Genomic DNA, 20,262 nt, shown 5'->3' with positions numbered 1-20,262 from the left:
GTGGAACTAACGGGATTTCGTTGACTTGGACAAGTCTGAAGTTGGATATAAATAGGATAGCTACACCTTCGAAACGGATAAGTCAAACTCAATTTGACCTAATCTGATTGGCGAAAAGGGCTCTCCTCTTTAAGCAGATTCAGATGAGAGTTGCGTTAGATATGGACGAGTGATATTAGGAAAGAATGTCACGTATCTTGACTACGCAATAGTCCTGATGAGAAGCACGTGATAAGTGAGACAGGACTGCCGGAAATGGAGGTTCCGCACGTGTCGTTTGGCCGGAAAGAAATTGCATAAACAGTGCCGAAGGATATTCTGATAATCCTAATTGCTCAAAGGACGTAGAGCGTGCCGATGTTTTACACAGCATTAGGACATGTTCCAGGACAAAACCGGCCGATTTGTCATCGGCCCATTGACCCTTCCGAAGGGCACTATCGCGAACAAGAAGTAGAGGGAGTTAATGGCCCTCGTGCGCCAGGAAAGTGTATATAGCTGCAGTTATGCACATTTTTAACGAGCGCCCGTTGAAGGAAATTTGCGTTTTTTCGGCAATTAGGCCGAAGTTGAAGTGGAGTTTGCAATAATTATTACGGAAACTTTTAAAATTTGTATTAATTTATTAGAGTTCCGGTTTGGGAAGTCGGAGCCAATTAAGACAGAGAAAGAAAAGAAGTAGATTTGCGCGAATAATGTTAAGGAAACGGCTCTTAGTATCTGTCGATTCATTCATACTTCTTAAATTGAAATAATAGCAGTTGCTGACAAGTTCGAAATGGAACTATTAAGATGTGAAATATTGAAGCAGTTCAATTTTCAACGCACATCATTAATGTAAATTTACGGACATTGATCTGAAAAGTTCGAGACGTGAAAAGAATTTAAACTTTTCGAATAAGCCGATGTTTACTCACATCTTCTTCTCCACTCTGTAATTTTTGAACTCTTTTACATAAAACCAAAAGGACGACCCGACGAATTTTTTTCTTCAGAAATAGATAGAAAATTTTTCACAGTCTGGACAAGTTATTTAAAGCGTTCTTTTGTATTCTCTCGAACTGTTTACAGAACTCTTTGAATTTCTATGATATCACTCAAAATAGAACGACCAACTATTTTAATCTTCGTGGACGACCATTTATTTATGTCTCTTAAACACACGATAATGACCACTTAGAGCGTCGCGACCTCTAAAACTTTCAACATGTATTAATCATACAAAAATGACAATAACCTTCGAACTTTGCCAAATATTTCCACAGAACACAAACGCACCGCAGCAAAATACGCACATTTTTCCATTTTTCTTTCTACCTACAACTTGTCACAAAACCTTCCATTATCAACTTCAAGAAAAAGAATTGAATGTTAATAATATAATATCCTCGAAAGCTTTCTACGAAATAAAAAAAAAAAACATTTTAACGTCACATTTGATATCGACCCCGCCAATCTCGCATTCATTCATCTTACCGATTGGAAATATGAATCGCAGCTAATTTAATATTAATAAATTTCGATCGAACAAGCGAAGGAGTAATTCAATCAGTTTACCGTTTTTCCTGTTGTTACAATCATTTCCACAGAAGAAAAAACTGACTCTCAAAGAGATACAAAATTTTGATTTCTGTTCTTATTATAAGGTTTATACGCTACATTCCTCTTCATTATTTTTCATGTTATATATCTTAGAAACATATGCCTTGACAAAACACAACGAAAAATATTTCCTAAAATCATTCCAATGATTTTATTTCTTTGTTTCCACGAAAATTATACGTTCTGATTCTTTCTATTGTGTTCGCGTGTTTATTCGTTAAAGATAACTCAAAATGTCTCAACAGCTCATTTGTTGCTCGTCCCGATTATAAAAGTGTATTCGGTTTCTCGTGAAATTGGAAAAAAGATTGCACGATAATTTTCAGTGACTAGATAAAACGATTTTTGTCACACAAGAATCGATCCTTCTGTATTTTTACCTCAACGCCTATTTCTGAAGTCATTTAGCTATTTTACTTAGAGAATCATACTACCCTTTACATATGTATGTTAATTATAACCTCAAAACATAAATCACGTGGACAACATGACACTTACGGAACAGAATTGCCAACTGCAGTGCTAAAAACACACACAACTCTAATTCTTTTTTTTTTTCGATTACACGGTCACGTGGAGCTCTTTGAAGTTGAAAAAATTACGAATAATTGGATTGTCACATACACGTTCATAAATAAAGTATTTTTTTTCATTTTACGTTGCGTCCTCCCTGCACGAACTTTGATGGCTCTATCTATTCTCTTTCCGCAATCACCATATGTGACCTTGAGAGTAAACCGATTAATTTCAGAAGGATTGAATGTGGAACTTTAGTTTCGGCACCATCTGGAATTTGAACCTCTATCAAGACTTGGAACTGTCGTGCATAGTTTATATTCGTGAAGTTCTCCCTTTTGATCTCACCCATAAACTCTATAAATAACCTAAAATCCATGTTGGCGTTCATAAAACAAAAGAACGTCATAATTGCACGTTCGGACGTCATTTGAGAACTGACAGCTGTCAGAGTCATTTACCTGTCAAATAAAACGACGTTTGAGTTCCTCGGCCAACTGTGGCGGTTTTTTTTTTCATTCTTCGTACTGTTACAATGTAGTGAAAATTTTTCCACGATTAATTTCGGTCGAATTTAGCGGTGGCACTTTGTGAGTTTGCTGCCGCGCTTGTTATAGCACAAGATTGACTTTGTTTAAAATTGTTACGCCATGGCTTCCTGGCAGCCGGCTTGGTGCAATTAGGGCGCTCTGCTCCGTTTAGGCGCAGTTCTAGTACGCTTTGAAGTATTTCGTAAAAACAGGTGATACCTGTCGTGCCTTTATCTGGAAAGTCGTTAAGTCATTTCTGCGCATATATATTTTAAGCTTAAGTCAGTGTTTTATGCGCTAATGTACACGATGTTGATTTGTTCGAATGCGGTATTTTCGGTGAATAATTTACGCGGTGGCGCTCAACAAAATGAGATGTTTGAAATACCGACAGAATCATCCGTTTGTTATTTGCAGTTTTTACGAGGGAGCTATTTGCGGATGCTTGCGACGCAGACAACCGTATAGTAAAAGCAAGTCGCTAAATATACACGCGTAAGACGGCCACTGCCCTAGGAATCGGCTAATGGAACCACCGCCGGCTGGCCCAATTCCTGCAACAATCGCACTTAAGTCATAATCGCATGCATCGTCCGTGCGACGGTCATGTGACCCGCAATCTGGAAAAATGGCTCGGTTTAAGCCCGCTTTTGCTGTATCAGCCCGAGGCGAGGCCGCCCCGACGCGTTTTATTAAGAAATTAAGAAAGAGAAAAATTCGGATGAATCCGTCTTGTCGGGGCGGAACATCTTACCTTCGGGCCAACGACAGCAGTTTTGCATTTATAAATGTTTGGAATTGGTGTCATAAATTCTCAGAGAATGGGAGCGCTGGGCATTCTTGGGATTGTTAGTTCGACTCAGCTTTTGGGCCTAGGTCAATCCACCCCTGGCGGCTATATTGTCCCATTTGCGACGGCTTCTGAGCGCGCTCGTGTATCCGTCAATCCGTCGACCGGCGTCGGCACAGTTTGTGGCGGGTCCTCGTGCGCGATGCGCTGTTGCCGGTGCTAGTGCTAGTGCTAATGCTAGGCATGTGCCAGCATGGGATTTGCCGCCCTGATGCTAGTGTTGTTCGTCTGCGTTGTAGACGATGGGGCGCCCCAGCCAGCTCTCAGGGTGAACGTGTTTGGTATGGTTTATTAATTTTTGGCCGCGATTTATTATGTTGACTCCTAAGGTTGAAGACTAATGTAATGAGGATTGCTCGGCGGTTAGGAGGCTGTTTGTTTCTCTAACCTATAACCCCGCGATATGGCGACGATTTTAATATTAATGTGCGCACGGAATGCCTACTTATGAGCACTCAACAAATTAAATATACATAGGTCTCATACAGAAGTATACACCGTTCACGAACAAAGCAAATTTCAAATACAGAAGTCTTTGTACGTTCGACAATTTCAACGCGCTCCCGGGTTCAGGTTTTTCTTTATTTTTTTACCCCTCTGACATTTTGGTCCCAATCGATGTTGTTTTCGTAATCCATAATCACCACCAAGGGACCAACTTATTGCTCTGCTTTATTATCAGATCCTTTTTTCCTCGATTCACTGTGTGCTTTTAATTTGCACCATCCCTTGTAATCTATTTCACTAAGTGCTTAAGAAATTCATAATGCGGTATACAAAGGGGTGCATAACTAATTGTGACTGGGCTTTATCGAAATGAGGAGATGAAAATTTTAACGCAATTACTATAATTACAATGATTAAAATCGATCACGTCAAACCTGAAGCGAATCCTGCCTAAACATCTAAACTTGGCTCGCTACGCTTGCTAGTTATGATTATTTCAAATATATAATTCATCTCCACTCTTGCCAGATTTATGCAAACTGAAACACGACATTGTTACAATTCCCGGAAAGTTGTAACTGAGTGCTTTGCCATGTTTACACGAAAAATAGCTAAAATCAGATACAACTCACTTCGCTCGCTCCAAAAATTCTCAGAATACACCGTTCTTGTAACATCCCTATTGTTCGTGACCCGACCTGACCTGACCTGACCTGACCTGACCTGACCTGGAGACAGGAGCACAGGACCTTTTGGTTTTTCTATACCCCATTTTTCAGTCTTTGTATGTGCTGTTTACATATGTTATTCTAGGAGCGTGTTATCTGGGACATTCTCTCCTTACTTGGAAAATTAATTAATGCAATTATTCAGTCTTTAATAAGTAAAGTAGCGGAATGAGCAAAAATGGGCGTCTGTGAAATTGAACGTGTAATTAGTATCGCACGTGTACTCATAACAGCGCCTTACATATCCTGCTGTCGTAGCTTTTCTCGAACATCTTCTGCTATCCTCATTCTTACCACGACTAAAAAGTAAAGATTTTTTCTAAATTAGCCCTTCTGTTCGCATGGCACTAGTTTCCGCCGTTTGAAAAACGGCAGCGGAGCCATCTAGCATCCCTTTCCGAAGCGTGAGTTTATACAGGTTTAGCATTCAATCTGAGCCCATCCCCTTTGAGAGCGTAAAATTTGCGGGTGAAAAAGTGGCTCGGAAATGGGCTTTTTCGTTGTCCAGTAAAGCGTGGTTAACAGTAAAAGTGTCCAACCGCGTCGGTCCTGGTGTCGGCGTCGCGTCCTAGTCGTCCAGGAGTGCCGAGCTGATCGGGGCGCCTCCCTAATATATGCGCTTTCAGTGCTGTGCCGGATACATGTACCCTGTCTCACGGGGGATTTATTGCGCCGTTTTACTGGCTTTTTGTTAAAATTCCCACTGCTCCTGTTATGTCGGAACAAAAGCTGCATTTGCAGGATCGTATCGATGATGCCGATTTAACTAGTCTTAATCAAAAACAGAGCACACAGTTGCAACCGGTGACAAATAGGTAGATAATTAGGACATTGAACTGAGGAAAAAGTCCTACTCGGGCGCACTCGACGACCCCAACTCAGTCCGATGAGAAAGGGGGTGGGAATCCGGAAAAATACAGCCCCATTACGTTAAAGTAGTACGGCAGCAGATGTTTAAAGTGTCTACCTACTTAATTAATGCGCGATACTTCTACTCTGCCTATCGTGAACTCAAGAACTGTGCGAAACGCAGTTTACGTGACAGAGGGCTTCAGCTGAGTCACGAGGGCGCCAGCAAGTTATCACGGGTAATCTGTCTATGTACAAATCTGTCGCCTCGTGGGACCACAATTTCCTTAGCGAACGTGACGCTTACCTCAAAAGGACGGGGATTAACCATAAATACAACCTTCTGTCATACATTTTGTCAAAATACCGCATTTAATCATTAACAAAGCACTTGGGAAGTTATTCGTCACCCCTTTATAGGTAATTTACATACGGAGATTTGATTTATTTACAGAGATACACTGAACGTCTGCTTACGGGCGATTTGTGATCTTTCTAGGAGCTTTACATAGGCAACCCTTAATACACAAAATTCGATTTTTCAATTTATTACGTTACAAACAACCAGAATGAAAAATATATTACGCGGACGCGTCACACATGCGGAGAAAACGAAGACGGATCCAATATCAGAGTTGTGAGAATTGTCCTGAAGTATCCATCCCGGCGTCTTAATCCGGCACTGTTTCCCTCTTCCACTGTTTATCAAATCGACCAAGAGCAAGCATCCCTCAAGCGACAGTTTTATAATTGTATTTGGAATTTTGGCAATTATTCTCTAGTAGCTTGCGTCCCGTCTCCCGACTACCTCACATATTTTCCGCAATAATTACACACCCAAGTATCTTGCAAGCGTTTTCAAACGTCGCCCTATATCATTCCTAATAACTTCCACAAAAAACTATACCTTCATTTATCATATCATACTTTTCCTCGTTTTTATCCTGTCCCGGGCTTTGTAATTATTTTTGGTCCAGCTCGCTACAATCGCCACCCTAAACCCAAAACCAATTCTCTTCAACTCTTCCACTCCAACTTGTTTCCAACTTGATGCATGCCTTAATTGGCTCTGCGCCCCAACTTTAAATAAATAAAGTGGCAAAATAAAATAAACGCTACACAAATTAAATTCATGTTTACCGCGCTCGATATTTCAGAGGAGTTAAACGGGATAAATGTAGCGAGGCTCTGGGTTTTTAAAATATACGTCATCAAGTATCCTGTAGATCTATAGGAACTATCTTCTGATTGTGGGTGTAAAAATTTTCTCTCTCGGTTCTTCTGACGCTTGGATCTTTTACACCAATGTATCACAGTCCTTGTTGCACATAACGTGTTTGACTAAGCGAAACATTTGTAACATTACCGAAAATCTTTTATCTCGCTTGTGTGATATATTGCAGCGAACAGACAGATCGGAGACAATAATCGGAATTATTGACTGCTTTTTATACAACCCTAAACTGTTTTTCCGGTTCAACTTAAACTTTGCACGCGATAAGTTCGTAATTGAGAATGTGATTAATGGACGCTATAAAACTGCGTCGTGCCATTTAAATTGCTGAGTAATCATTCAGATTGTCAAAACGACACACGGAAGTATTTGCTAAATCTTAATTGAAAAACTGAATTATACTCCACCTATTTGATCAGGTTTGAAAGAAATTCAATCAATGTTATGAAGTTTGAAAGGAAATACTTAAGGATCCGCCCTTCCGTATTATTAAATTAAAAATCTGAAACATCTGGAATTAAAAGTATAATGTAATGCGAGACTCCAAACGAGACAACATAAATTAAAACTTCCTGCTAAGAAGTTTTTCAGTTTGCATTTTTTACTTTAATAAGGAGGGAAATGCTAATAGATGCGTAAATGTTAAGTCCACTCCCGAAATTTACTCGTTTTTGTTTACTCGACGAACTCCATCATACTCAAAAACCGCCGCGTTTCCCCAGTTTAAGAAGTTTTTAATACATTATTGTGTAAGCACCTCTTCGTCGTTTTGACGTTAAATTGTCACCGACAGACGAGCTTGACCCGTTTGTGAAATTTTCAAAGCTCGGAAACAACCACTAATAGCATAATCCTGAAAGATTTTGTGAAGGTCTAGACAGTTCGAATTTACGTCCGACGTCTACCTAAACTTTCGAGAAGTCACTCCTTCGTCTCCACTTTGGAATCTTCCTGCATTTTTTAATGCAGGCTTTGGAAAATCCTCTTTTCCGATTCTTAGTAAACGTTTTCCGCCCGGTCGTAATTCACGCTGAAAGGGATTACATTTAGCTGTTGTATAAGTTGCTCTTGTTTAAAAAATAAATAAATAAACACGCTGTGTAATTATCTTGTACATACATGTCGTTAGCTGTTAAGTTAGTGTTAAGTTTTCCTTAAGTTAATGTTTCTTAACAATGGGCTAATTTGGTGTTTTCTTTCTCTTTCTTGTGGTGGTGGTGGTGATGTTGGGCGTGTCCGTCTGGTCTTCATGGGTACAGCTTTGTTATCAGGGACTCTGAGGACGTACCAGCGAGCCGGTTGTGATGACGAAGTAGTGACTCTCCGATGTCCACCCGGAACAAGCATTTCGATCGAATTAGCCCAATATGGCAAGTCGGCTCCGTCCAAATCATTGTGTGGTCCTAAAGCAACCCAGTCGTCGATTTCGAAGACTTCGTACAACTACAACGTGTCCTGTCTGTGGCCCAATTCGTTGCAGGTCAGTGTTAAAAGTAGTGTTTTCTTGAATGGCACTTAAGAGCTGACTAGCCTCTAAAGGTGCTAATTAGGTTTAAATTTCAGCAACAATTCATGTAACATAATTAACATCACCGAGCATGTACAGTGTACTACGAAACTAATGAATCTTTTATTGCAGAGTTTGCTTCATTAACCGCCAGTTGATTAATATCAAGGGGTATCTAAACTTGACGATTGTATAAAATTGTTTGATTTTTATTTTTTAATTAATGTTTTAAATCCTTTTTGTCATTTTGGAAACTGAAACTGTTGCAGAAAATAAGCAGGCGGGATAATCCGCTTACAAAGTCTTGTTGAATATGAGCTTTATGTATAATAGAGCAGTAGAGATACAAGTAAACATTTGAAAAGCTTAGCTTGTGCTTATTTACAGACCAAGTGGGAGGAAGTAGCGCAAGGAACATGGGGGAGAGTAAGTGATCATTATGTATAATAATGTATATGTATTCAGTTATATAGGCAGAATATAAGGCACTGCGCGACTAGAGCAATCAAAAGAGCACTGCTCTTGGCTGTTGTTACTTTCGCTTTGGTTGCCGCATTACTTTTTTCATTATTACATTTCACCACACACACATCATCAATTACAGTACGACGCACGGGTGGCCGACTTTATTACACTAATAAAAACGAATCAACTTTCAAAGGATCTTTCCTCAATTTTTACTCTTCCAATAAAATTTATTTTGCAAAACTTTATCCCTTAATCGGTTTATCAAAATCTCTCTTATACCGTTATACGCATATCTCGGCGTACCTAGATGTGCTCCAACAAATCTAGATAAATACCCGCAGACAGTAAATTCTAAATTCACTTTTAGCAAAACCGCTCTCCTTTCGAGTAGAAAAACAAGACCGAGGTTTCTGACGACGCAGTCGAAACATAATATGCATGACGTCATAAAATATGTAACCGGTTTTTGAGAAGAGATGTTTGTAAAACTCAATAAAGATCGTTATTAAGGAAATAAGGTTCGTGCCAACCAATCTTTCATTAAGGAACGTTTCAGTGTTTGGGATCTGTCTGGTTGTTTTTTTTATTTCTAGCTTGATTATTCGTACTTATTTTAGCTAGGCTTTCGACTTGAGTCAGAAGTGATTGTTGATTGTCGAGTGAGAAAAGTGCAATTTTGGCAGATCGCCCCGGAAGTGGGTAGCTATAGTGTAAATAATGTATATGTTTGTTAACATTACTAACATTAAGCATGCAGGTATGTGGATTGTGATGTTTTCGCAAAAGCTTTTGGCAATGATTTATTCAAACCATCGGAAGGGTTATACAGCCGATCTGACTGACGGTACCTAGTACTCGTTGTTGCAGACTGTCGTGGAGGCCTGCCAGAAGAAACGCCAGTGCAAGTTTAAAACGTCCCCGAAGACGTTCGGAGGAGATCCCTGTCCGGGCGTTCGAAAATACGTCGAAGTAGCTTACAAGTGTAGGCCATGTGAGTATGAGGAGTGCATCGAAAATTACAAAAACCGACGGAGAGGGATTTTTCAGATGAGTTTCGAAGTAAAGTGGCCTGCGAGAATGAACGAATTCAATTGAAGTGCAATCCCAACTCAAGGGTTGCCGTATACAGCGCGAGCTACGGAAGAACAGAATACGAAAGCATTCAGTGCCCGCAGCCTCAAGGCGTACGCGAGGAAAGTAAGTTGATTATTCTATTTTTATTTAAATTAGGCCCGGCCACGACGGCCCAACATCACAAGCAGATTAACGGCCAATTCTTCAGTCGCCATCATATCGCATCCTTATAATCGTTAACTTGACAAATTGTCGATATTTGAATTTCAAGAGGGTCAGCAAATCTCCTACAGAAACTCATTAATCAACGCGAGAATCTCTGTCTTTATGATGCGATATTTTGTTTTGAAAACGTAAATTATAGAAGCATTTCTTGGCAACTGAAACTCTGCCAATAAAAAGCTATGCTGAGGTTATGTCGTAGACCTTTTTGCTTCTTTACCGTGCTTCTGGCTAACTAATGCAACGAGAGATATCCACTTTACCTTCCCCTTCAAAAAGGTGGATGGAGAACGTGTGAAGTTCAATTCTCCTAAAAATACCGTGCCCGAAGGTAGTAACTCGACGCACGCTTCGTATTGTGTGTCTGGTCTAAAATTATAATCGAATTTGATACGTTGCATTCGCTGTGCGTGCAACCGAGCTTTAATCCGTTGTTTAATTGCAGCATGTTTGGTTAGTTACGCTACTGAAACTGTGATGCAACTTTGCCATGGTAAACGGAGCTGCGAATTGTCGGCCGACATAAGCACCTTTGGCAGTCCGTGTCGACCAGAGTCGCGCATGTATCTAAAAGTAGTCTACACCTGCGGTAAGTAATTCAGCCAGGTTATTACATGGAAGGATTGACGAACACGTTACAGTTCCAAGAAAAGTTCTAAAAGAACAATACGAAGGCCGTTTAGAACCGGACGAAGTTGAAGCCGACCAAGAATTTGCAAACGACGACGACGACGATTTTGATACTTACGATGCCGGCAACGAATTCATTAGAGAATCTGCCGCTTCGCCTCCCGCCCCCAACATCGAAGGCGCTGGAAAAGGAGATAATCTAACCAAGGACTCTCCCAATGTTAACGCAAAGAGTCCTGCACACAAGTCTAACGGACTTGATTTCGGTGAGTTTGCATGTTTACTTGGGGTGGTAACGGCGCAAATACCTCGACTTGTGTGTAAAGATAAATAATGAGGTTCGTCACTTTCGAGCACCATTCGCTTGAAATATGCACATTTTTACCTCGGCGCCAGATATAGGTGCTACTCTTCAATTTGTCGATTCTATCCCCGACATCTGTAAAGGCCGACACAAAAGAACTTTGTAAATAAACCACATTCCTATCGTTCTCTTTCATCTTTTTCTAAAGCACGAAATTTTCAGTCGAGATGTGTGTGTGTATATTTGTAAGTGTCGTTTAAGAGAATTAGGATACGTAATGAGTAAACGTCACACAAGTCGATGTAGTGTCTTGTCGGTATGCATGTTGATCTAATGCATGTTCGCCGTAACCTCGCTTGGGCTCCTACGGTGCTATTTGGCTTGGTGCAATGCAACGGACGGAGGATATCCTACGATGGTCCGCGGTCGTGTATATAGCCGGACAAATTAGGGGTGGAGTCTATTAACAACTGTCCCCACAGAGTGACCACTGCAGCTTGCTTGAACACAAGATACACACAATCCGCAATGAAATGAATAGACTTCATCTGATATTTGGTTGCAGCGTCCTTTCAGCCTTACACAACTCCTCGTACTAACCTGTTCCGCCCATCCCGAGTTCCCGCCGTGCAGAAAGCTACTAAAGACATGCAAGCCGACGATATCCCAGATCCCAACTGCACGATCACGGTCTATACGGAGAAAACCCGAGTGGTCGGCTTCATTTCCGAATGGATAAACGCGTACACGTTTATTTCACGTAAGTATTGCCGGCCTTTGCTATCGCTGCGCCCCCGTCAAGCCCCGCGTGCATGCCGGACTGTCCTTCTTAGCGTCCTTTTCACCCCGGTGCTCATTTTTAGAGAACCAAGAGAGGTTCTACTTGTACCTGATAGTCAGCATTGCCGGCGCCATCCTCCTCTGCCTCACGATCCTCGTGGGGCGGCTCCTCGTCCAAAGGCACCGCGCCCGCAGGGAGGCCAAGTTCCACGCCACCAACATCGCTGACCATTCTTTGCCCAACGGCTTTACGGACGACATCAGCGAGGTCGATGCCGACATTGACCTGACGACGCCGCTGCCCACGGTCGCCATACACTCTACGGCGGTTCCCGTGGGCAGCATCGCCGAGGTGGTGCGGTACCCACACGCTCACTCGCACACCCTGCGGAGGCCGGCCCCAGACAGCGATGTCCCCAGGAGTCTCAGCAGCGGCTCGAATAGTCACTATTATTATGGGTGACCAGAATGCCCGGGGCGCGGATCGGCTGTGCCGACCTCCCCTACTACATCTGCGTGCCCGGGCCAACGTACCTATTGCTTCTAGTGACGCTCAGTGCCGCGACCAGTGACCCAGACCAAAGATACTGATATCCTCACCTCAAGACTATGTGAATGATTATTTCGTTATGCAATTCTTTCAAATTGTAATTACAAGCTCCAGTATCTTATTTATGGCGACGTCTAGGAGTTATCACGAGCAGAGGACTACCACTGCTGAACCTATACTGTGCCATTCGATATTATATATGCTCCTCTTGTTGCACCTTTTCCCAGTAGACATGTTGTTCTTAATTGTTATTGTATATCTTGAAAGGTGGATAAAAACAATCGTTAGCTTGTAATTATAATTTACAAAATTTGTTAATATTTTAAATGACTAATTAATATCAGAAATTGTTTATATACTAAACTGGACCTTTATATAAAAAGAAACAGAGTACGTATAGATATTAAATACGTGTACACATGTCTTTATGTTGTTTCTATAAAATATTGTGTTTGTATAAATAAAAGAAAATTAACTGACTGGGACTACACCTTTTGCTAACCATACAACCACTAGAATAAGTACATTTCCTGTTATAAAACTACCAGACGAACATGTATTGCCATCTAGCGTTTCACCTGTGGGACACTGACATACACCTTTACGACATTGAATCGAATCTCCCAATGAAAGAGTACACTCCAGAAGATTTGTACAATGAGAACCATATTCTAAAATACGAAGCTCTAAAAATAATCTTTATTTTTATCGCCTCACCTCTCTTTGCGTAACATGTTTCGTTAAATGCTAAATGATCATCATCGCAGCCGCACGTGGTATCCATGCATTTGGAATATAACACCGTTGCAGAACACTGAATGTCTACTTCACAAGGATCCCCCAGTTGAGTGCTTTCTACAATTTAAATTACAAATCTCGCACACCACTTAGAAATATTACTTACGTAAATAACAGGCTTTATCTTCAAGGGCGACGTATTTTTCAATACACTGACAAATATTGTCCCGACATTCTGAATTTTTAATTTCACAAATTACCGTTTCTCCGTCACATTGAGAGCCAAGATCTAAAATTCTCTCATCGTTTAATTTCTTTAAATTTCTTTACATACCTGGGACACATCTATTGTCCTGCAAGGCATAGCCTTTGCGACACCCACATAACTCATCAACGCAGTAGCCATTTTGAATATATTTGCACTCAAGATCATTAGTACACATATCTGGATCTGTGGAACCAGTAAAATGAAAAAAAAATCTAAAATAGTAAGTATTATTACCATTTTCTCCATTCCACAGACACAAGTTATTCTTTTCGTCATAGTCTGATATTTTGCTGCAGTTGCAAACACCAGCGGACTCACAATATGAGTAAGGTCCCAATGCATAACACCATTCCTTGGAAAGGCAGTTCCAGTTGTTCTGACTAATTGCTAACAAATTACGTTAGAAACAAACATCACTGTTTATCTCTTACTTACTTTTGACACACTTTCTGTTTCCTTCGGCTGTAAAATAGTAATCACGGCAGTAGCAAACGCCATCTTCGCATTTCCCAGGCTTTATAACGCAGTCACTATCTTCGGTACAACCAGCTTCGACACCCAGTTCAGGTATACAGGTAGTACCATCGTCGTTAAAGAAGTATTGTGGTTGACAAATACACGTATTTGTTTTGTCGTAGCAATAGGAATTATTAATGGCTTTACAATCGGCGTCTTCTGTACATGTTGTTTCATCAACCCTGAAAGAAAAAAATCTTTCTTCGACTTGTTCCAAATATTCTTCTGATCCGGATTCTTCTGGAGGTAGACACTTTCCGAGAACACAAACAGTTTCTACTCCGTTGACTTGACAATCGATATCCAAAGCGCAAGTATCAGTAACGTCTGAAATTTTTACTTATATATCAAATTCAAACGAAAAAAGTACGTACTAGAAGCAATTTTCCTACAATCTGTGTCGTTTCTTCGGTAGTAACCATTGGTACATTCGCAAGTTCCACTAAGACAAGTTAAAGATTGAAGGTTATATCCATCATAGCAGTCCAAACTGTCTGAACATTCTTCTCCCAAACCGACAAATTTATTGCATTTACCTAAGTACCATCGGTACCCTTCCTTACACCTGCAGACGTAGTTACACTCACTGTTTTCTCCTAACCACTCACACTGAGAATTATCTGAGCATTCTCCGTAGTATTCAGTTACATCTTAAATAATAGTGTGAGAATAACAAGGTTTCATACTTCAAAAACATACATACAAGGTAAATCTTTTAGTTTGCAAGAATCGTCTCCATTGCAGCTACTATCAGCTAACGAAAATGTCGCTAAACCTGTAAGTGTAGGTATACGTTTTTCAAAATTTGTTATTAACACCTGAGAATTGTAAAGGATTATCTTATCAAATTAGGAAACCACCTGCAGCATACACCTGCTATTTATTGTGCCCAGACACTGATATTTCTCAATCTCTGATGAATAGCATTAACTAAAGCAGGTGGTCTATTATCTCCAGCCTGAGTACTACTGCTATGATTTACAAATATTCCAACCCGGAATTACGGTTTTTGTTAAATGCAAGTACCAATAAAATGTTTACGTCAAAGTAAATTTTTTACTACCAATTGTCAAAATTTTGTAAATGATATTTAACTATTATTCTTCGTTCATATCATTTAATCATCATTAATTGAAACAAATTAATCACGAAAGTTGCCAATTTAATTACTGTTAAAGTATTTTAGTACTTACCGACTACTGCGGTAATTAGCAATAGAACCTTATTAGAAACCATGATACACACTATAACTTCCAGGAAAGTGACACTTTAACCGCTCAGGTGTAACTAAACAATAAATACAATGGTCATTGATAATAACTAATCAAAACGGATCCAGATATGTAATCTTTACGTTTCCCCACCATTCCTACTTAAGTAGCAATAAACCACCAGTGATATCAATCAGTGTTTATTCAATTAAAAAATTACAAATTTTGTACATAACCAACTTGTTTGTTACCTAAATGAACAAAAAGTGTCTTCAGGCGTTGTTGTACCTTCACCATATCTGGACATGGGGGTTTTGAATACTTGTACAGTATATCCAGCGACTGCATAAACAGTTTCATAGCTTCACGGCTTTCTCCTTTAGCGTAGAAATTTTCAGCTTTGGGTAGCAACAGTGCTAGTTGCTACAAATCAAAGATCTCAACAAAATCCAACATCACGACCTTACTCACCGAAAGCCCTTTAAGATAAGGAAAGATTTTGACAACGCTGTTGCAATAATCACACTGCATATATGGACAGAAATCGTCTCTGTACAAAGTAAACTCGAAAGGGCAATTTTCAGTTTGACAACCGATTTTTATTTGGTTGGGGTCCATGTTGTCAAAGAGGGGCCACTCTTCTTGACATGGTGGACAATAACATTCAAACCAATAGCGTTCTTGAAGGTTCGTCCGTCGTTCATCCACATCCATGCTGGTGTATATGGGGCCATAATTTTCGTAAACTATGTCCCCTGCTTTGACTGGTTTGATAGTTCGGACGATCATCCGATTACCAATATTGTAACTAAAAGAAAATACTAGAACTATGTTTTTAGAACAAAAGGTGAAAATACCGGACTATGCTAGGGTCGCATGAGTGGTTGAAAAGTGCCAGTGTAGGATAGAGTCCAGCACCTATACATTCACTCTTGTAGGAAGTCTGTATACCATCGACCACGCCCTCTACCATGTTACGAAGTTCGGAGATTTCGTGAGAGTTGAATTGAAGAATCTGTAGGTGACGTAAAATTAGGCTTGAAATGAAGACCTCTTCTTCTGATACAACGTCATCTTTAACTGTGGGGCCAAAATAGCCACCAAATTTGAGAAGGCGTAGCAAAAAAATCGCCATTACGGAGTAGTGGACAAGTTCCCCTTTCTTCCGCATTTGTTCATTTCTACAGAGAAAGAACGCCGTCACGTAGTCATCAGATCTGTAAATCTGATTCTTTATTGGAACCTTCTTACAACTATCTTTTAAAAAGTCTTTCAACAGTTTCTTCTTCTGCTGGAAGAAGCCGTGAGGTTTTTGCGAAATCATCCTCAGTGCCATCGAGCAGTTTATGGAAGCCCCTGATAGAAACAAAATTGGTTGCAGTTTACATTCCACTCTGTGAAAAGTCATACTAGCTTTTCTTTCACAGTTAAGACTACAAAACACCACGTGACCACAATGAGGACAAGCGAATGGTTGTTTCGTCGACGAACAACAAAACTGACAATTGCTGAGCGTATTTTCGTGCGAAACCACCGCACAGTGGGGATTTTCTTCAACAATAATGACACCAGTTTCTATATTTTCGACAGCACGAGCAAACCGACCTAACAGAGGGTCGTAATCAAAATATATGTTTTTGTGGGTGGCAACGTACTCCTTGTTTCCTCCTGTAAAAACGTCAGAATTTGAAACCGGAATGACTTCATGGTTTTTGAAAGACGACGGTTTTTTGTTCTTTTGCAAATCTTGTATTTCTGATATCTTCTTTGCTAAGCCTTTTTCGTCTAACTCTGCGTGTTTTAAGCTTTTGATGGCTAACTCGTACGTCTCTTCGGCGTACTTTTCGTTGTTTAACGCGTCGTAGCATTTGGCTTTTCTTAACCAGATTTTGTAGTGGAGTTTCTGGGGGTAGCTTCCAACTGCTAAAACATAATCTATGTCGTCGAAAACTTTCCGAAACTCGTCCTGTTCGAAAAAGGTAGCACTGCGGTTAGATATAAGAATAGTCAACAATTCTCTTCCTTTATCTAAAAATATGGTTTAGTTGTGGGGTGCTACAAACACTACGTACCTGTATCTTGTGGACAAACAATAATTCCCCGATTGTATTCATTCAAAGCTTCGGTGTATTTCTTCGCCGCGAAAAACTTATTCCCGTTTATTTTAGCTTCTTGGGCTTGGTCGAAACTCTTCCCACTATTCACCGGAACGACGGGGATTGTCTTGGCAACATCATACAACAACTTAATTCGTTCCTCTTCGCGTGTAGTTGCTTTGAACTTGTCAACATCATCTTCTGACAATTTCGCAATTGCTTTCTCACAGTATTTCTGAAAGTGACTACTTTTTGTCATGTCGCTGTACTAAATACGATGACCTGTTACTGACTCTGTCTGATTTCGTACAGTTAACCGGCTACTTATTTTTAGACACCAAGCGCTCTATTTTTAAGCCGATAATTGAAGTGGTTTCATTGCTTTATTGCAATCATACAATAAGCAACCGGGACTTAAGTCACTTAGATTGATGAAGGTATTTCGAGTGTGGAGTTTTACACCCCTTTCCTTGCTTTGTAAAGTGTGAAAACCCACGTGCGGTGGGGAAGTAGTTTTAGCTGGTTTTAGTTTACAGTGAAGGTTTTTATGTAGGTTTTACAACCATGCGAAACTGTTTGTCCACGTGACCACATGTTAGTTACTTGCACGTAGTATAAACGGCGGTGTCCCAGATTTCACGTTCGACAATAAGTATACGTTATCTGACTGGATGCACGATAACAACCGAGTTCGATAACATGTTGAACAGCATCTAGGGAAACAAAGATGGTGGCAAAAGTGTTACATAACTATATTCAACAAAAACAAGAAATTATTTGTTCTTTAAGATTTACTATAAGTAATTCAAGTACCAGAAAGTTGTACACACATATGTACAAATCAGTGTTTCTTTTTGATAAGTTGTTCCTGAGGCTCAGGCCTCAGGTGGGTCTTGTATAAGGTTTGAACACCAGGCGCATTTATTTGGAATGCTTGTTTTTGTGTTTAAAATTGCAATTAAAAATAAAAAGTCGAGCTAACGACACTCTGAACTTGGTTTGTTGCAAACAGGTATTTACCTTTGTATGTGAGCTATTCGTTATCATAAGTAAAATGTGAGCCACACTGATAAACTGTGGACAATTTTAATGAATTTATAAACGAAGGTCGAATCAGATGTTCTTGAATTGTATCGTAGCCCGTTTTATACTTTCTAATGATTTTGTGTTCCAAAAATAGAATGTTTTTAAACAGAAAATAAATTATGTAAATTCGGCTAACAATCTCAGATTTATTTAAATTTTGTGCGTCATCTTGGACTTGGACTTTTCTCAGCAATCTGTGCACCCAAGGTTGGCAGCCCTGCATTGGCTTTTGACGTTTAGTGTGGCAATGTTTTTGATTACTGAGATTTTAATTTGTGTACGTGTTAATGCACAATTAAAATCAGTCTTCAAGTGCTAAGTCCTAACTACGTCTAGTGTTAACAGTAGAATCAAAATGCAAAGAATGTTGAATTTGAGGTTAGTTTTTATCGGTTCGTATAAATTAATAATTTGGTTTTTATAGAAGCAATAATTTTTACATACAATGGAGTCAAGTGCCGGCCGACATAATCTGAAACGTAGAGCAAAAAAACGCAGAAAACCATTAGATGGCTCAGTAAGCATGAATCAAAAATACCAAGAAGCCGTAAGTAGTTTTTCTGTTCGTTTGCTTGTCTTATGTGGCTTTTACAGTGGGACGAGGAAGGGGCTTCAGATACATGCACATTGCTTGAAAAAAACAGCGGAAGTCAGCCAGAAGTAGTGACACTACAAAAAGAGTCATTATGGGCGACTTCGATACAAATGTTCATCCCGTTTCTGCTTGCCGGTTTCGGGATGGTGGCTGCGAGTCTTCTCCTGGATAAAGTACAACATTGGACTGTGTACCAGGAAGTTTCCGAAGTATACATACTTGTACCTGCATTGCTGGGCCTCAAAGGCAACCTAGAAATGACGCTGGCGTCAAGGCTCTCCACCCATGCCAATCTAGGTCACTTGGATACACGCCAGCAAATGCTAGGTTTGGTGGTGGGCAACCTAGCCTTAATTTTATGCCAGGCGATAGTCGTGGGGTTCCTAGCTTCTCTAGCAGCCGTTATCTTCGGTTGGGTGCCATCAGGGGTGATTAACATAAACCACGCCCTTTTACTATGTGCCAGTAGTCTTGTGACCGCTTTTGGGGCGAGTTTTATCCTAGGTTTAATCATGGTCGGTGTAATACTTTTTTCGCGCCATTTTAACATTAACCCAGACAACGTGGCAACTCCGATTGCTGCTAGTTTGGGTGATCTGACGACCTTAGCTTGTCTATCGTGGCTAGCGTCGTTATTTTACAACACAATGGATAGTCATCCATGGTTTACCAGAGTTATTATTTTTATAGGACTGATTTTAGTGCCAGTATGGGCTTGGATCGCCAGCCGGAACGAATATACGTGTACCGTTTTGTTCAGCGGGTGGTCACCTGTGATCGCTGCTATGATCATCAGCAGCGTGGGGGGGTTAATTCTAGATTTTACTGTGTCACAATATAAGGGTGTGGCAGTTTTTCAGCTAGTCATTAATGGAGTTGGTGGAAACTTGGTTGCTGTACAAGCTAGTAGAATTTCGACGGAACTTCATAGTAAAGCAAAACCAGGCCAATTACCGAGTAGTATGCAAGTCTGCGTGAGCCCATGCTCCGCGTTCTGTGATAGTGCCAAAACCAGCCATGCTGGTACTGCGCGCATGCTCATGTTGATGGTTATACCCGGGCATTTGATATTTTCCTATACTATTAGCTATCTTCAAGCCGGTCATACTTCTTTTACACTTATTTTTATGATTGTTTATTTGATAGCCGCTATTCTTCAGGTGGCACTCCTATTGTATATAGCCCAAGTTATGACCCTTAGTATGTGGAAACACCACGTCGATCCGGACAACTCCGCTATTCCTTATTTGACGGCACTGGGAGATCTTCTTGGCACGTTGCTTCTTGGAATCGCGTTCCAGTTCTTGTTCCTGATTGGGGACCGGGACAGCGACGTAGGGGACTAAGAATGACGTACGTGATCAATTTCCACTTGCTTCATTGGTGCTATCCTTATGTACATATACATATACAAAAAGAAGAAATAAATTTTCTATTTCATGTAACCGTTTTTTAATATAC

The 20,262-nt window shown here is 40.3% G+C and overlaps 4 protein-coding genes across 10 annotated transcripts in view; 2 read left to right on the top strand and 2 right to left on the bottom strand.

The window, feature by feature from the left end:
• LOC135141416 (protein eva-1 homolog C) overlaps positions 1–12,676 on the top strand; it is an 86,878-nt gene extending 74,202 nt beyond the window's left edge. Inside the window, exons 1-9 of one of the 7 annotated variants that reach the window (XM_064072491.1) lie at positions 3,594–3,779; positions 8,016–8,236; positions 8,651–8,689; positions 9,599–9,722; positions 9,779–9,928; positions 10,473–10,616; positions 10,669–10,923; positions 11,527–11,721; positions 11,825–12,586. In XM_064072491.1, the coding sequence (XP_063928561.1) occupies positions 3,692–3,779; positions 8,016–8,236; positions 8,651–8,689; positions 9,599–9,722; positions 9,779–9,928; positions 10,473–10,616; positions 10,669–10,923; positions 11,527–11,721; positions 11,825–12,204 (1,596 nt within the window). In that variant the 5' untranslated portion in view covers positions 3,594–3,691 and the 3' untranslated portion in view covers positions 12,205–12,586. Of the gene's footprint in view, positions 1–3,593; positions 3,780–8,015; positions 8,237–8,650; positions 8,690–9,583; positions 9,723–9,778; positions 9,929–10,472; positions 10,617–10,668; positions 10,924–11,526; positions 11,722–11,824 lie in introns of those variants that run through there. The other 6 variants (XM_064072490.1, XM_064072493.1, XM_064072492.1 and 3 more) reach the window with 6 other exon arrangements.
• Positions 12,576–15,109, bottom strand: LOC135141417 (prion-like-(Q/N-rich) domain-bearing protein 25). Its single transcript, XM_064072497.1, has 9 exons — positions 15,007–15,109; positions 14,517–14,588; positions 14,188–14,463; positions 13,733–14,140; positions 13,532–13,684; positions 13,364–13,480; positions 13,196–13,318; positions 13,009–13,146; positions 12,576–12,962 (listed from the first exon to the last, which is right to left on the bottom strand). The coding sequence occupies exons 1-9, from the start codon at positions 15,047–15,049 to the stop codon at positions 12,763–12,765; spliced, it is 1,530 nt and encodes a 509-aa protein (XP_063928567.1). The 5' UTR covers positions 15,050–15,109; the 3' UTR covers positions 12,576–12,762.
• A 115-nt stretch (positions 15,110–15,224) lies between these two features.
• On the bottom strand, positions 15,225–17,461 carry LOC135141871 (SET and MYND domain-containing protein 4). The gene is made up of 4 exons (XM_064073439.1): positions 17,097–17,461; positions 15,882–17,052; positions 15,496–15,832; positions 15,225–15,447 (listed from the first exon to the last, which is right to left on the bottom strand). Exons 1-4 carry the CDS (start codon positions 17,377–17,379, stop codon positions 15,241–15,243), a joined length of 1,998 nt encoding a protein of 665 aa, XP_063929509.1. The 5' UTR covers positions 17,380–17,461; the 3' UTR covers positions 15,225–15,240.
• Positions 17,462–18,433: 972 nt separating this feature from the next.
• Positions 18,434–20,246, top strand: LOC135141873 (solute carrier family 41 member 1-like). Its single transcript, XM_064073442.1, has 3 exons — positions 18,434–18,584; positions 18,631–18,753; positions 18,801–20,246. Exons 2-3 carry the CDS (start codon positions 18,652–18,654, stop codon positions 20,145–20,147), a joined length of 1,449 nt encoding a protein of 482 aa, XP_063929512.1. The 5' UTR covers positions 18,434–18,584; positions 18,631–18,651; the 3' UTR covers positions 20,148–20,246.
• Positions 20,247–20,262: the final 16 nt, after the last annotated feature.

Source organism: Zophobas morio, unplaced genomic scaffold (genome assembly GCF_036711695.1).
Source record: "Zophobas morio isolate AGI-343-1 ecotype UQ-CSIRO unplaced genomic scaffold, CSIRO_AGI_Zmor_V1 ptg000044l, whole genome shotgun sequence".
In the NCBI taxonomy this organism is placed as follows: Eukaryota; Metazoa; Arthropoda; class Insecta; order Coleoptera; family Tenebrionidae; genus Zophobas; species Zophobas morio.
This window is presented reverse-complemented; position numbering and strand designations above follow the sequence as displayed.

Excerpts from the sequence above, each read along its gene's own strand:
- LOC135141417 (XM_064072497.1), bottom strand. The coding sequence starts at position 15,049 with ATGGTTTCTAATAAGGTTCTATTGCTAATTACCGCAGTAGTCG. Across the intron at positions 14,141-14,187 it reads TTGTAGGAAAATTGCTTCTA|ACGTTACTGATACTTGCGCT; the intron begins GTACGTACTTTT and ends TAAAAATTTCAG. Across the intron at positions 13,481-13,531 it reads TCTGTGGAATGGAGAAAATG|ATCCAGATATGTGTACTAAT; the intron begins GTAATAATACTT and ends CTGGTTCCACAG.
- LOC135141871 (XM_064073439.1), bottom strand. The coding sequence starts at position 17,379 with ATGACAAAAAGTAGTCACTTTCAGAAATACTGTGAGAAAGCAATTGCG. Across the intron at positions 15,833-15,881 it reads TGCGACCCTAGCATAGTCCG|TTACAATATTGGTAATCGGA; the intron begins GTATTTTCACCT and ends ATTTTCTTTTAG. Across the intron at positions 15,448-15,495 it reads CTTATCTTAAAGGGCTTTCG|CAACTAGCACTGTTGCTACC; the intron begins GTGAGTAAGGTC and ends TTTGATTTGTAG.
- LOC135141873 (XM_064073442.1), top strand. The coding sequence starts at position 18,652 with ATGGAGTCAAGTGCCGGCCGACATAATCTGAAACGTAGAGCAAAAAAA. Across the intron at positions 18,754-18,800 it reads ATCAAAAATACCAAGAAGCC|TGGGACGAGGAAGGGGCTTC; the intron begins GTAAGTAGTTTT and ends TGGCTTTTACAG.